This window comes from Crocuta crocuta, unplaced genomic scaffold (genome assembly GCF_008692635.1).
Source record: "Crocuta crocuta isolate KB4526 unplaced genomic scaffold, BGI_CrCroc_1.0 scaffold1131, whole genome shotgun sequence".
Lineage (NCBI taxonomy): Eukaryota > Metazoa > Chordata > Mammalia > Carnivora > Hyaenidae > Crocuta > Crocuta crocuta.
The window spans coordinates 80,344-93,016 of record NW_027529626.1 but is presented as its reverse complement, the minus strand read 5'-3'; the positions used below and the strand labels follow the sequence as shown (position 1 = coordinate 93,016).

The 12,673-nt window shown below is 58.6% G+C and overlaps 1 protein-coding gene across 4 annotated transcripts in view; it reads left to right on the top strand.

Annotated features, from left to right (window-relative positions):
- SNAP47 (synaptosome associated protein 47) overlaps window positions 1–12,667 on the top strand; it is a 38,843-nt gene extending 26,176 nt beyond the window's left edge. For all 4 annotated transcript variants that reach the window (XM_077762139.1, XM_077762140.1, XM_077762137.1 and 1 more), the window contains 2 exons: window positions 3,098–3,222; window positions 12,095–12,667. In XM_077762139.1, the coding sequence (XP_077618265.1) occupies window positions 3,098–3,222; window positions 12,095–12,241 (272 nt within the window). In that variant the 3' untranslated portion in view covers window positions 12,242–12,667. The remainder of the gene's footprint in view (window positions 1–3,097; window positions 3,223–12,094) is intronic.
- The last annotated feature ends 6 nt before the right edge of the window (window positions 12,668–12,673 follow it).

Here is a 12,673-nt window from a genome sequence, read left to right as displayed (position 1 = left end):
ACCCATGTGGCCACTGGAACATGGGCACCACGCTGAGCACACATCCCCTCCCTGTGTGGTCACTAGGATGTGGGGACCCCAGCAGACCCCTGGGTGCCGTGCGACTCTGACCCACGTGACCCCCCCCAAGGACCCGTGGTTCCCACCTGTGTGCTCCATAGCAGGTGTGCAGACTTCACTGTCATGGTTGTACTTCGTGGACACTGCTATTTCCCTCTTTTCCACTCTCTGTCCTGTGCTTCCTGCATAAGTGAGAGCTGGGGCGTGCTCTGATGTTTCCTGGGCCCACCCCTGTGCCATCGGTGAGGCACTGGGGCCCCAGAGACCAGGAGCAGCGGTCCTGGAGGCTCTGCTCTGCTCTGCTCCCGGGGTGTGGCTGCCAGGTCTGGCTCTGGACACACAGTGAGGCCAGGTGTGCATCCACAGTTGCCCCTCCCAGCCCAGCCATCGTTCCTGGAAAGTGAAATCACCCGCACACTCCCTCTAGCTTGAACGATTCATGCTGATTCTGTTTAACTGAGATAATTAATGACTTCAGACACAGAAAGCATCTTGTACTAAAATTGATTTTTCTTCGGCGATATTTCAGAGCGTTGAAGTCACTGAGTCAGTGACTCAGGTCTCAGCACAGAGCCCTGGGGTGCCGAGCTCTGTGGATCCTGCTGACCCCGCAGCTCTTCATGAAAAATACCCCGACTTAGCATATTCCAGGAAGAAAAATTCTCTGGGCGTTCTGGTTAAGTAAAAACCCCTTTTGTTACACAGTCAGAAGAGGTCAGCGAGCCCTCCAGAATACAGCTGCAGGGTGGGGCACACCCTGGAGGGGCAGTGGAGGCACATGGGGCCGGGCACCCTGTGCTGCGGTATGGGAGCAGCTGGTGGGGGCCCCCCCGCCAGAGATTGCAGGGGAGGCGCGGGACCGCAGCTGCGCAGGCGCAGTGATGCCGGGGCATCTGGTTGCTGATGGGGTGGCTGGGCAGGGGACACGTCGGTGTGCCGGGTCAGGGAGGCCGGGGAGTGGACACCGAGAAGGACTGTGCCACAGGAGGACTGTGCTCCCTGCGCTATCACTGTGACTCTGTGACATCACTGTGTTCTCTGGTCCTTCCTTCAGGCCAGTGTCACCTGTGGACCAGGTTTCTGTTTCCAGTGCTTCTCCTCTGCAGCCCGCTTCAGAAAAGTGCTTTTCCTTATGTAACAGTGTAGATGGTGTCATCTTCCATCACTAAGGCCAAACAGCGCTGAGCTACATGCTCTGGAAAGTTCCTTGCTATTAAAAGCCCCGAGGGTTCGGGCGCCTGGGTGGCTCAGTCAGTTAAGTGTCCGACTTTGCTCAGGTCATGATCCCACGGTTTGTGACTTCAAGCCCCACGTCGGGCTCTATGCTGACAGCTTCTGTGTCTCCTTCTCTCTGACCCTCTCCTGCTCATGCTGTTTCTCTCTCTCTCAAAAATAAATAAATTAAAAAATAAACATTTAAAAGCTCCGAGGAAATTGGAGGACGATGAGGCTTTGGAGATTTTAGAACACAGGTTGTGAAAGCAATTTTGTTGGTTGCAGTCAGCGTTTATTTTTAAAAAATGTTTATTTATTTTGAGAGAGGGAGAGAGAGAATCCCAAGTAGGCTCCGCATTGTCAGTGCAGAGCCTGACACAAGGCTTAAATTCACGAACCCAAGATCATGACCTGAGCCGAAATTGAGAGTCGGACGTTCAGCCAACTGAGCTCCCCAGGGGCCCCTAGCTTTTATTTCATTTTTTAAAGAATGGAGTAGAAAACCAGACGTGTGTGCGTGGTGTACAGTTGTTTTTCATCTGGGAAGACATTTGGACCCCCTGGATGAGGGTGTGGCCTTCTCCATGGGTCGCACTGCTCACAGGAGGCACACACGGTGTGCACACGCTTGCACAGGGCCTCCTCCAGCGAGGCTGGCCAGCCCGGGGTCTTGCCTCCACGGCCCTGCTCCGCCCACCGTTCCTGAGCGCTCTCTGTGTGGCCTGGGCCCTGTTCCGCTGCAGGACCCTGAGAAGCCTCTGCCTTGTCCTCGCCCAGCCCGCACTTGTCCTGGAAGAGGCCCTGCTCCCTTTGCTCCTCAGGGAGTATGAATCTGTTCGCGTTACTTGGAGAAACACAAGTAGTAGAGGGTCTGCGCATGTGCGGAGGTGGCCAGCGGGAGCTCCTCGCAGACCAGCATCCTTCTCCTTCCTGTGCTGACTGTGCGTTCTCCCGTGGCCGTGACGGCTGCTTACCACCGCTAGGGTGGCCCTTCCGCGCCTCTGGTCCCCAGCACCCAGAGATGCTGTGGTCCAGACAGCTGACTCTCGTCCAAGGATCTCTCTGCTCTGCGGCGTCCTCATATAAACTCAGCTGTGCCGCGCACCTGGGTGCTATGCATGATGGAGAAGAGCAGGCCACAGACCCTGACCGACGCCCCAGGGCCGCAGGTGGAGGCTGGTTGCACCCAGGAGGGTCTCTCATTAGTCTGCCCTTCTGCTCCTCAGGAGCTTGCCAGGCTCAGGTGTTGGGGGACGGGAGCACCCCCGAGCAGTGCCTGGCCACGCGCGGTGCTCTGACTCACCCCAGCTCAGCGCAGGAGCGCTCAGCTTTGCTTGACCCAGGCTGCTGGCTGTTTCCTGTGCTCTGGAGAACCACGGCGCCGTGTGGGGCGACGACTCGGCGCCGCATCCTACAGCAGGGGTTTCCTGGGCGTCGGGCCAGGGGTCAGCGCGTGGCACCTCTGATATCCCAAACCTGTGGGCTTTTCCCTGGAGAAGGCTAACGACCACTGGTGGAGAAAGGGCCTGTCTTCAGATGGCAGCCACAGACCCAGACGCTGACTCTCCCGCCAGCACAGGGCTAAGGGAGCAGCGTGGCCCCGGGGTAGGCCTCGGGCAGCCCCCACCCAGCCCTGGCGGAGCCCGGGGACCGGCCCACCCACCACACCCACCTCCCCACAGGCGCAGAGGCTGTGGATGGTGTGTGTGAGAGCCCTGAAGGCCCTCGACCCCTTTGCGTCATTTCATGTAAGGTTCTGAATGTTCCCGGGTCGCTTGCAACCTCCAGGAAGATGTCACTGCTGTCTGACTTTCCCTTGCAGCGTCTGGGCTGATGGACCGGGCCACTCACCGGGAGCCCTGCCCGGGCAGCCAGGAGGTCCAGCCATTCCAGGTGCAGGCGCGCCAGCCGTTCATTTCCGAGGGAGACGCCCAAGAGCTGAGACAGGTAACGTGCGCTATGGTGCCGCGGGGCCTGCAGACGGCGCCCCCTGGTGTACACGGGTCTCAGTACATCCTGCTCTCTGCAGCTGCAGAAGGCAGGGAAAGAGCAGTGCGTCCTTTAAGGGTCCTTGCATGTGCAGACACGCCATTGTGCCTGTGGCCGCTCCCACCTGTCGTACACTTGCAGATATGTGCATACATGTGTGCTGTGTGTGCGTGTGCTGTGCGATGTCTGTGTATGTCCCTGTGTCTCTGCATGTGCTGTGCATGTGTGTATGTCCATGTGTGTGTGCTGTGCATGTATCTGTGTGGGTTCTGTATGTCCATTGTTGTGTGTATGTCTGTATGTCTGTGTGTATGTGTGTGTGCAGGTGCCCCAGATGCATGTGCAACTGAGCACACTCACTCACCCACATCTCTCTCAAGACCTTGATACTGGATTCTCGTGGACGCTTTTTGTCCAAAAGTTGAACTTTAAACAATATTTGATGGAAATATTTTAATTTGTTTTCCAATATTATTGGTGGACAATGGTGATTTTATTTTTTCCTTTTTAAGGAATTTTGAAGCAGATGCCTAGACATCATATCACAACAGTCCTAGGCGTGTCAGCAGATGTCTGTAGAACATAAGAACTGCCACCCTCACCTGGTTCACCAGACATCAGTCCTCGTGTTCAGGGAGGCGCGTGTGTTTGTGCTGCTCGGGACCCACACGCAGCCCGTGCGGACAGCTGGCGAGGTGCCTGCGCGTATACGGCTTCCCTCTGCCCTTTCTGTTTGCTTCACGGCGTATTTGTGAGAAAACTCGGACTCCTGAGTTGATGGTGGGATGCTTTGTTGGATTCGGGCTCTGCTTGGGAGAGGCCGTTCCATCCGTGGCACCTCGCTCTTCCACCAGGGCATAGGTAGTTCGCTTTTAAAGCTGGTCTGAAAGAGGAAGTCCTGTTGCTGTGTCTGCATGGGCACAGTCTCCTTTAAGCTGGGCCATTTCCTCCTTGGAAAAAGGCATTCATCTTTGCTGTGGGACATTTTCAGTATGCATGAGCTGTCACTCTTTCCCCTGGTCTGACTTAGTCACTCAGTAATGACACATAGGAACGCCTCTTCCTAGCTGCAGCCACAAATTCTTCAGGTTCCTACCTGCTCCTTGTGACCCCGTATGGACTCCAGGACAGGCTTCAGGCCTCCCGGAACAGACAAGGCCCTGTCTCCTGAGAGACCACGTGGGCACACCCGCTGGGGCCTCTGGGGCGCTTTCCCACCCTCCTACGAAGGCGTCCCACCGTTGTGTTGAGGCCGAGGCAGGGGCATGACTCTTTGATGGGCGATGTAGGGATTTTACCTGTTGGTCCTGGTGGCAGCCATGTGGTCTGAGAGGCCCCTTTCAGTTTCACACCAGCAGTCTGTGCCCGAGGTGCTAGAGGTCAGGGTGTGAATGGAGTGAGCTCCCGCGCCCTCCTTCCCCGCGAGAGGCTGTGTCCCTGGGCTCAGTCCTGACCGTTGTCCACAGGTGAGCAAGCCATGAGTCAGGGCGCCAGTTGCAGGGCAGATGCGGTGACCCCTGGGCGGTGGCGGTGGGGGAGCGCCGCAGGAGAGCAGGACTCCGCACCAGCCAGCTGCCTCCCCCCTGCAGGGAGGGCCCAGCTCCACGGGACCTCGTCCTTTGGAGGTGAAACACATGTTTTGTATTTAGACAAGAATTCTTAACTGTAGCTGAAGCTCCAGTGTAAGTGGGAATGAGGTAAATTTCTGGGGAAAACAGAAATGCAAGACCCACCCCCCACCCCCTCCCGTTCCGCTGTGGTTTCTGCGGCAGATGCTGTTACAGTCCTTACGTGGAAACGGTCTTGGTGCCTTGCCCTGCAGTTCGGATGCTGACAGAGACGACCGGCTGCGGTTTCCCCGGGGCCGGCATGCTCAGCGCAGCGGGCCAGCTCTCACCGCGGCGGCCACCATCCGTGGGGACCGGGAAAGGCACCGGATTCCCTGGATGGGGCTGGCAGGACGCCGCGGACCACGTCTCGCGTCTGATGTGCTGGCCTTTCCTGGCTGGGGACAGCGGCCTGTTTGTCAGACATCTGTGCGCGCTGCCTGCTGGATGCAGCTCTCTCCTCCCTGGGGCTTTTCTCCATAACGTCCTAACCCCATTGCCATGTCTGCTTCTGCTCCAGCTTTCCCCGCTGACCATGGAACAGTCACTGCGGCCTGAGTGACACAGGGGGGCTCCAGGTGCTCCTGCCCTTCCCGTAACAGGGAGTGCTGGGTGAGGACCCAGGGTGTGAGGTCACAGTCCCCATACTGGGGGTGTGGGGTGAAGGCCCAGATTTGAGGTCACGGTCCCCATACTGGGGGTGCAGGGTGAGGACCCAGATGTGAGGTCACGGTCCCCATACTGGGGGTGCAGGGTGAGGACCCGGGTGTGAGATCAGGGTCCCCATTCTGGGAATGCGGTGAGGACCCGGGTGTGAGATCAGGGTCCCCATACTGGGGGTGTGGAGTGAGGACCCAGATATGAGGTTGCAATCCCCATACTGGGGGTACGGGGTGAGGACCTAGGTGTGAAGTCACAGTAAGATCATGGAGGGGCATCAGCGCAGGTGGGCAGGCAGGCACCTTGCAGCACTCAAGTGGGCTCTGCTCAGGGACAGGAGCCACAGGTGTCTGCTGACCTGTTTGGAATGACTCGATGGTAGAACAGTGGGTTCAGCTCTCATTTCAGGTTTCTACCCTCCTCCCCACCCCCTCTTCTCTTAGTGTCCTGTGTCTTCCCTGAATGTTTCCAAGTCGTTTTCGTCACTTATGGGAAAGGCAGTGCCTCTTTGTGGGGTGCCACTGGTATTTATGGCTTTGATACCAGTCCAGATACTAGTGGTGAGTGAGGCCCTTCTTTTCAGTATGTTACTTTGTAAGTTATTAACAAATGCTCCTGAAATCATGTCCTATGTCACTTCTGTGAAACCATAAGAAGAGCCTTGAAAATCTCTGATGTTCTGGACAGTTGACCTCTCTGAGAAGACAGGCATCCTGTGGTGGGGCCTTGAACTGGGAACTAGGGTCCTGTGCTGGCCAGCCTGCTGTGACTTCATGCGCTGCCCCCCCTCCCCACCGCCCTGCGCTGCCCCCTGAAATCACTGGCTGTGATGATTGGGCCCTGGTCATCGCCAGGAGCAGCTGGGCTGCGAGGAGGGGCAGCTCCCTTGCAGTCCGGGTAGTTGGGGACGCATTGTGTCCCTTCCACTGCCCTAGAGACTTGGATAGGGAGGCAGTGCCCAGTGAAGAAACTGGAGATCTCATGTAGTGGACAGATTCCAGAACCGGCCAGCCCCGACTAGAGCTGCTGCTGGGCTGTGTGGAGAGAGGAGCTCAGGGAGGGAGGAACATGGTTGAGGGGGCAGGGGGTTGAAGGAAGTAGCATGGGAGAGAGGAGCTCAAGGAGGGACGGGTGTGGTTGGGGGGATAGCAATGGGGGCGGGGGAGAGTGGTGAGTTCAGGGGGTGGTCGTGGAGGAGGAGCGCAGAGAGAGAGGAGGGGCAGGAGAATGCACGGGTTGGGGGAGGGCAGAAGCAGAGGTGGCGGGGAGGAGCACAGGGCAGGTAGGGGAGGGGAGGATGGGGATGGGAGGGCAGGGGTGGGCAGGGTCAGGAGCAGGTGGCACAACAGGAGCAGGGGCTGTGGAGCCCTGGGTGAGGGCAGGAGCAGGGGCAAGGGAGGCAGGAGGCGAGGGCAGGGTGGAGCATGGCCCAGGGGAGGGCAGGAGCTGGGACGAGGCCGGGCAGGAGCTCATGCTTTCCTGTCTTCTCGCTCAGCCTCCAAGGGAGCCTCACATCTTAAAGTGTAGACGTTTCAGGATGGTGCACCTCGGATGCCTACCCCGTGTGTGCTGTTGTAGTGAACACACATCATGTGAGTTGGCAGGCATTGGTTGTGTCCAAGCTCCGTACAGCGCCAGCCTGCAGCCACGGCTCTCCTGTCCCGATCCTCAAGGTCACCTGTTCAGGGAGCCTCCTTCAGCTGTGGTCACCTGTGTGTCCCTCTGTGCCCGGCTCTGCTTGCTGCGCACTGAGCTTGTAGTGCTGGCACTTCCCTTTCTGCAGCCGAGTGCACACTATGTGGATGGCCCACGTGCATTCTGGGCCCCTTATCTGTCTGGGCCCCGCTGCCACTCCCGAGTCCCGGGTTACTCCCTGTGTAGCGTTTTCCACACACTCCTTACAGCGCCGATGCAGGTGTGAGTCCAACAGCCTCGTTCTCCTTCTCCAGAGTCGCTTTGGCTTTGAAGTGTTCCTTGCAATTCCATATGGATTGGAGGATCAGGGTGTCCAGCTCTGGGGAGGAAGAAAGGCTTCTGGAAATTTGGCACAGATTGCAGTGAACGCGGAGGTCACGTTGGGGCACACTACCATCTTGGAGCCCAGGAACACGGACACCCTTCACTAGTTAGGTCTTGAACATCTCTGAGTGTGGGATGCGGGTCTTAGGCCTTTGCCTCTATTTTCTTGCATTCTGGGGTGAGTCCTGCTTGGATCCCATGGTGACCTGATGGCGGGCTGGTTCCCAGGGTTCCCTCTGGTCCTGGGCAGCGCTCCGTGTGCCTGCCCTGCGTGGACCCTGAGTTGAAGAGGCCGGTTGGCCCACTTTGAGGGCTAAGGGAACCCTGAAGACACAGCTGCCCGCGTCTTGCGGTGGGAATAGGGTCCTTGTGCATCTGCCTCTCTACCCGCTGCATGGGGAGGCGGGCTTGAGGAGGGGCCGAGGTAGGGGCCCCCCTAGAAGAGAACCCCGTGCTGCTGTCCACAGACAGTCCTCAGGGCCTTGAGGAATGCAGCAGAGCAGATGGGGTGGGACGTGGGGGTGGTCTGTGAGTGCTGAATGTGACAGATTGTAGCCTAGAATGTTCTTTACGGCCTCCAGAGCTTTGGCTGTGCTGGAGGCCAGTGTTTCCCTCTTTACCTTCTCTATAGCATATTAATGGCCCCAACTGGAAGAGCTATTTGGACTTGCAGACAGCTTGATTTATCCCAGCTCTGTTCTTAAATGGTTGCTAATTTCTCACTGCAAGAAAAGTCACAGTTTTTCAGTAAGTCAGCTTAATAACAAGATCAGGGCAGACTGTCTTGCTAATGCTAAACTCACTGTAGGTGCTTAATATTGATGTAGTGGTAGTCTTAGTCCTGGGGTTTTATCCCGAGGCAGAACAAGGCATTTTCTTCTTCAGACAGCACATTGCAGATGTTGTGCAGGCATGAAGGCCCGTGCTGCTGTGCTCTGCGTCCCTCTCCTGCGACAGTGATGTGCTCAGAGCCTGAGGCTAGATGACCAGGGCCCTGCAGGCTCAGCAGCAGAGCTGGGCCTCTGCCTCCTCCCACTGATTTTCACACCTTGATGGCTTGCATGAGGCACTCACATGAAATACACGTATTTGTTAAGTGACCTTCCCTGCTGGATGAGCTGTTTTTCCATCCTTGATTTTCTGTTTATAGATGGAAGGGCAGTGTCGTCTGCAGCACTGTCCCGAGGTCCGTGGTATCGGGGGTACAGGCCATCCTGGCACGTGACCAGGACAGAAGGGAGCACAGTACCTTCTCTGCCCTGGGGACCACGCTGCCGGCCCAAGCCCCCCGGGCGTCCCTCCTGGTCGCTGAAGCTGCAGAGCGGGGCCCAGCGCCCTGCTGGAGGGCACTGAGCCACCGGGCAGTGCCCGCTCATGTCTGTCTCTTCCACACCTCTGCTGTGTGCACCGTGTATTTCTCTGGAGGTTACTAAAGTTGCTTCCTCACAGAACTCAGCGCACTTTTTTCTCAGGTCTTTTCCGTGTAGGTGCAAATGTGACCAGGCAGACGGCCGGTCACTGGGGCAGGGCCTTGAGTTGCGGCTGTGGAGCCAGGTTTGAGGCGGTGCCCGGGGTCGGCTCCTGTGAGTGTCCAGCTGATACTTGAGAGCCTGGCAGGGGAGACCCTGCTGACGAGACAGCCTGTCATCCTGGGCCATGGCAGCAACAACGGTTTGGGTTTGGCCAGACTTGCTATTCCCCATTCTTTCCACCCGTGTTCTGCGGAATGCACACGGAGCTGGTTAGAGTCTCCAGCCCCTTTCTTAAAGGGCAAGAACACATGCCAGTGTGAGAGGCACACTCTGAGACTGACCGTTGCCTCCGAGCTTTTACGTGCACACATGGCCAGGCGCTCCTATTTCTGCAGTACTCGTTCATTTCCGGCGCAGTTTTGGCGGGCCAGCCAGGCTCTCCTTGTAGGCTGCACAGAGTGAGTCTCCGTGAGGTGTCTTTGGAGGCCAGCAAGGCAGCAGAAAGGAGCCGCGTTCGGACTGCACACTCCGCGGCTGTTCCACGTTTGCGGGCCACTCGGCTGGTCCTGGAGCCCGGCGAGAGGCATACACCGCCTCAGAGGGGAGCGGGGAGAGCTGTTGCATGGCGGGTGGTCTTACAGGCCACGTGTGGCCACCGAGCACTGGAGACGTGGCTCACAGGGCTTGCACACCACTCAGCTACTGATGACAGTTAAGGACCATCTGCACTGACTCCACACTGAAGAGAGGAACTCTTGTTTGCTGGGGTGCAGTGGGGCGCATTGTTAGAAGTCATAGCGCTTGCTGTTTCTGCTGCTGGAAACGCGCACGTGGGAAAGTGTCCAGTCCCATCTGTGGCCCTCCCGTAGCTGTGTGAGTGCTGTGACCTGGGTCACTGTGCCATGGTACCTGTTGCCCGTAGGCTCATCGCCAGGGCCGCGCTGGCCGGTCCCAAGCCTGGGCAAGCCCCTGGGCCTGGTTTGAGACACGGCTGGTGTGAAGGCTCTCAGAGACCAGGTGGGCGCACGGCAGGAGTGCCCCAGTCCTTACCCGGGTTGGTCCAGCCTACCGGATGAGGTGGTGGGTGTGCGCTTCGGCCCCCAGAGTCACAGTCGGTGCGAGGGTGCGTGTGCGGGGTAGAAGGAGGCCGCATCTCGGGCGCCTCAGTGTCAGCAGCAGCCCTTGACCGTCAGCAGCGGTTGGCGGCGGGTTCAGGACCACTTACTTCCCTTTCCAGTCTCGTGTCCTGTGCACCTACACAGTGAGAGCTGGCCGGGGCTGCCTTGTGGAAAGCCCGTGAAGCCGGCACAAGGGCAGTGGGGCCCGCTCCCGGTGTAGGCCCTGCTGGTCCTGGCAGATGCTTGGCGGGTGGGCAGGGACACCGGGGTGCCCTCTGGGCTGGAAGTCAGGTGTGCACGGGTGGCCCAGGACGGCCCGCGGGGACGCGGTGCGTGTTCCTCCCGGAGCACTGCATTGGTGCACTCAGGGTGGAGTCTGCCTGGGGGGGTTCTAGGGGGGAAGGACGGCGCAGACCTGCCCCACATGGTGCTGTGTGGTGACTGTTTATTGTGCCGCTTGGGCCTCAGCCATGTGAGGTCATAGGAACGCGATGGAAAAGACCTCCTGTATTAGGTCATCGGGCCTGTCCCTCGGAGCCGACTGACCCCACAGTGTACTTTCCAGAGCTCCGTCCAGCCTTTCCAGTGACTCAGCAGCTCCCAGAGGGCGCGCAAGGCTGCTGTCTGAGCCTGCTACCCCAGGTCAGGATCTGCCGTCCCGCACCTGGATGGGGCTCCCTGGGGGACGCTGCACCCGACCGCGGAGAGGTGACAGCAAGCCTGCCTCTGTCAGGCGACCTCTGCTCTGCACCGCCAGCCCCTCCACGGAGCTGCCGTGGCAGCGGGCGCTCCTGCAGCTGAGCCTCCAGGACTTGGCGGGGGCGCCTCACATGGCGCTTTATAGTTTTGACAGCTTGCTCACATTTGTGAGCTCATTCCAGCCTCGCCACTCCTGAGGAAGGATCTTCTCATCCTCCAGACACCTCCCTACCTCCATTCTGTGCCTTGTGTGGCGGCCAGCAGTGCAGGGTGGCTTCTTGTGATATCTCCCAAGATGTCACCCGGGGAGTGGTGTGGTGTCCCTGAGGTGTGGCTGCACTGTCACCTGGCGGTGCCAGTAGGGGTGAAACCAGTGCATGGTGCAGCACCCTGTTGGGTCCCTGCTGTGGTCCCCTGGGCCAGCTACTGCTGACGCTCGTCCCCTTGTGACTGAGGATTTGGAAGTCCTCTGTGGGCTCTGGGCCCACTGGGAGAGGGCAGACAGGCACCCAGGGCTCCTCGGCGATTCACATTCTGCAGGCCCTTTGTCCTGACCCGACTTTCCCTGAAGCAGGCATTAATATTTATTGCAGGTAGTTGGTCACTAAGATTTCTCTTAAAATCATTCCTTTTTGTTGTCAGCTTGAGGATATTAAAGTTTTAAAGCCAGGCTCAGCACGCACGTAGTTAAAGTACATTTCACAATGCAAGTAGTCTCAGTAGAATTGCAATAAAACGGCTGCTCTTAACAGCGTCTGAGACTTCGGATGATGTGTGGCTGAGCCACAGAAATGGGCGAGGGGCCGCCATCCGGCCTGTCCGCACCCCTCCACTGCGGGCCTGTGCTTCCAGGCCAGCCCCCGCCCCTCAGCCCCAGCAGGGATCACCTCGGCTGTTTGTATGTGAAATGTCTCAAAAACAAAGAGAAAGTGGTGTGGCTTTTCTTTGTAAATCCTGTGTTTACCACCAGTCTGGGTTCCATCCTTGGGTGCAGACAGGTACTGAAGACAGCGACTGCATGGACCCCGGCTGTGAGGCTGGACTGCCATGCCCATGTCTGGGTACACGGCTGCGGGTGTGGGTGCTGCTGTGTGGCCCAGTGGAGGCCCAGACGCAGGCCTGGAGGGCAGAGTGCTTGTCACTCCCACAGGCTCGCGGGACTCCCCAGGCAGTGTAAACATGGCAGGAAGATACACTGTGTGTTTCTGAGAGCTCTAGGAGAGGCAGCCCTCTGCCACAGGTGCCTCTCTTGCAGATCCTGAGGAAGCTCAAGGGTCTTGCCCTGGACACTGAGGCAGAGCTGGAGAGGCAGGACGAGGCCCTGGATGACATCACGGCTGCCGTGGACCGGACCACCCTGACCATTGACAAGCACAACCGGCGGGCAAAGAAACTGACCTAGAAGGACAGGAAGGCGTTAGTCACCTCCCTGACTGCTCTGTTCTCAACACCTGCACACCTCCTTGACCAGAAAGCCCTGAAGTCGAAGTCGTGTCCAGGTCCAGGCAGTGCCTGGAGGCCTTGCCCCAGGAGGTGCAGGCCCTCCTGGGGTGCAGAGCTGCCAAGGTGTGCACTGTGGTCCTGACCATGGTCCCCAGGGGGAGGAGAAACTCCAGGAGGGAGGGGGCTGCCTGCACCCCCACACCCTGCTCCCCACCCCCCCCATGATGGCTCCAGCTCCTCTTGCTCCCAGCTGCCCCTGGGCCCTGACTCCCCACTCCCTACCTGCTCCCCACTCCTTGCTCTCCCCACCCTGCTACCCCACATTCCTCCTCCCTGTGGGCCCACTCCCTGCTCCCCGCTACCCACTCCCCCTCCCTGTGGAGGGGCCCTC